Source organism: Apis dorsata, unplaced genomic scaffold (genome assembly GCF_000469605.1).
Source record: "Apis dorsata unplaced genomic scaffold, Apis dorsata 1.3 scaffold_88, whole genome shotgun sequence".
In the NCBI taxonomy this organism is placed as follows: domain Eukaryota; kingdom Metazoa; phylum Arthropoda; class Insecta; order Hymenoptera; family Apidae; genus Apis; species Apis dorsata.
In genome coordinates this window covers 421,366-423,648 of record NW_006263386.1, presented here as the reverse complement: position 1 = coordinate 423,648, position 2,283 = coordinate 421,366, and the positions used below count along the sequence as shown (strand labels likewise).

At 23.8% G+C, this 2,283-nt stretch overlaps 1 protein-coding gene across 1 annotated transcript in view; it reads left to right on the top strand.

The window, feature by feature from the left end:
* LOC102671402 (neuropeptide-like 1) overlaps window positions 1-2,051 on the top strand; it is a 19,472-nt gene extending 17,421 nt beyond the window's left edge. The window contains exon 6 of the mRNA XM_031508522.1: window positions 1,579-2,051. Within this exon, the coding sequence (XP_031364382.1) occupies window positions 1,579-1,789 (211 nt within the window). The 3' untranslated portion in view covers window positions 1,790-2,051. The remainder of the gene's footprint in view (window positions 1-1,578) is intronic.
* Window positions 2,052-2,283: the final 232 nt, after the last annotated feature.

The window sequence follows — 2,283 nt, the reverse complement described above, 5'->3', positions numbered from 1 at the left end:
AAAAAAAAAAAAAAAAAAAAAAAAAAGAAAACAGTATTGTCGATTCATCGAAAAATATATTCGAACAATCGGAGAGGAAGATTTTCATAGTGGAAGCATTATTTAAAACGTTACCAATATTCATACTCCACTTTTATTTCTTCTATTTTTACGTGGACAATTCACGGTAGTTAGTAATTGTAAACTAGTAGGTGTCTCGATGTGGTGTTCTTACTTCTCGATGTTATAGAACTGATCTAATCTTGTTATCGATTTAGAGCATTGATGTGGTAGATTTATTGGCTGGCTGAAATATACAGGGTGTCTCGCAATTTAAGAAAAAAATTATTAGGAACAAAATTTCTAAGTTTAGATTTTGAAAAAGAATATTACATATGCATATAATTGATGAATTATTTTTGGAAAATTTTTAATAATTATGCTTAGATATAATTTATGTTTTTATATTATATTTATAGCAAAATGATTTTTCAAAATCATTTTTATAAAGATTTTTTAAAATTATTAATGTTTTTTTTAAACAGTACTATATATTTTTTTATTTAGTTACATTGTATGTTTGAGCTTGAAAATTTAGGATATTACTTTAAATAAGAATTTCATTTATTTTTCAGTTTACAGGACACCCTGTATAAATATAGATATTCTAGCGCGAATAATCGATAGCCAATAGATAGATTATACTTCTAGAGTTGTTCATTGTTAGATTATTGTGTGTTGATTCAACTTACAGGGTTATCTAATCGGAAAATTGTTACAATTGACTTTTCTTTCATTATACTAATTCGTCATTCTAATTGATATATCGATTTTGAAGAAAGATGAAAGAAATTATAACTTCTTTCATGAAGTATTTTATAACATTTTATCCAAATTTGTTAAAGAAAATATCTGATTTATTATTTGTAATCGTTTTAGATTCTCATTTTCTCAAATGGTGAAGTGTAAGTAATTTTGTATCTGTCATGTCGAAATTTGTTTTTATTCCAGAAAAATTGAATATTATAGATTACCCTGTTTTCCGTCTTTTAATCTATGGCAGACAATGTTTTATTTGTTAAATAAAGAATTCGTATTAGTATCATATTTAATTTGAATTTCTTAAAAAAGTGTTCTTAAAATATATTATAATTATTATGTAGAAAAATCTATTTAAGATTTTCTCTATATTATTTAATATTTCTTCTATTTTTATAATTGGAGATTTTAACATTGCTAAAACATTGTACTGTCTTTAATGTTAAGTAGTTATTAAATGTTGAATATTAGATATGTGCTATATTCTCAAAATCATCGAATCTTCATTTCTATTAAAAAATAACATAAATGTCTTTATGCGCTTATATCTGTACAATTTTTTATGCGACGATCAATTATATATATGGTACAAGCTGCGAACACAATTATAGCGTTTGTTTTTTTCTTAGCGATATCAGTGTTTAAAAATAATAAATCTATGTAGAAAAAAAAAATATATATATATATAAATTCTATGTGCTAAATAGACTAGTAACTTGCACTGTAATTAGATGAAATCTTATTTCGTTATCTGACAAAAATTTAAATGATATATTTTAGGGAGAATCCCGCAGATGGGCCCTCGCCCAACTACTCCTCCAACTCGTCGACAAGGTCGTTAAGGCCTAATCTCAATCCAAGGACACGCTACATTCAAGCCTTACACGGGGATTGTCGACACGGCTTCAAAAGGTTTCTTCTATTACCGGCTACGGATAATAATTATTTTCATCAAAAACTTCCTAGCTCGTTGCGATCCAAATCGTTATAAATCGTTTTATCTAGAAAACGATAAATAATCGATAAAATAATCATTTTGTTAATAACTTTTGCTCATATATCTTTGAAATTGAATAGCATTTATAATATTTTGTTTTTTGTATTTTGTAAAATTTGAATTTATTTAGGGATTTACGGAAGAATTTTTAATATTTATCTATAACTGATATAAAGTTATTTTTTTCTTGATATTATCTATAATAAATAAAACAATAATATGTGGCCTATCATTGCTTTCTTTTAGATAAATTTTCAATTGATATTTTTGGATCTTATATAAATGATTCATTAGAGTTTAAATTATTTAATTTTTAGAATATTTTAATTTAAAATATATTAAAATATATTGCATATTGTTATTAATAATAATTCTTATTTAAATAATATTAGAATACAAATTTGAAAAAAAAGATAAATGAAATTTAATAGAAAAAATGATATATGATTATTTGTAATTATATATGACTTAATTAATCAAGGGTTAAA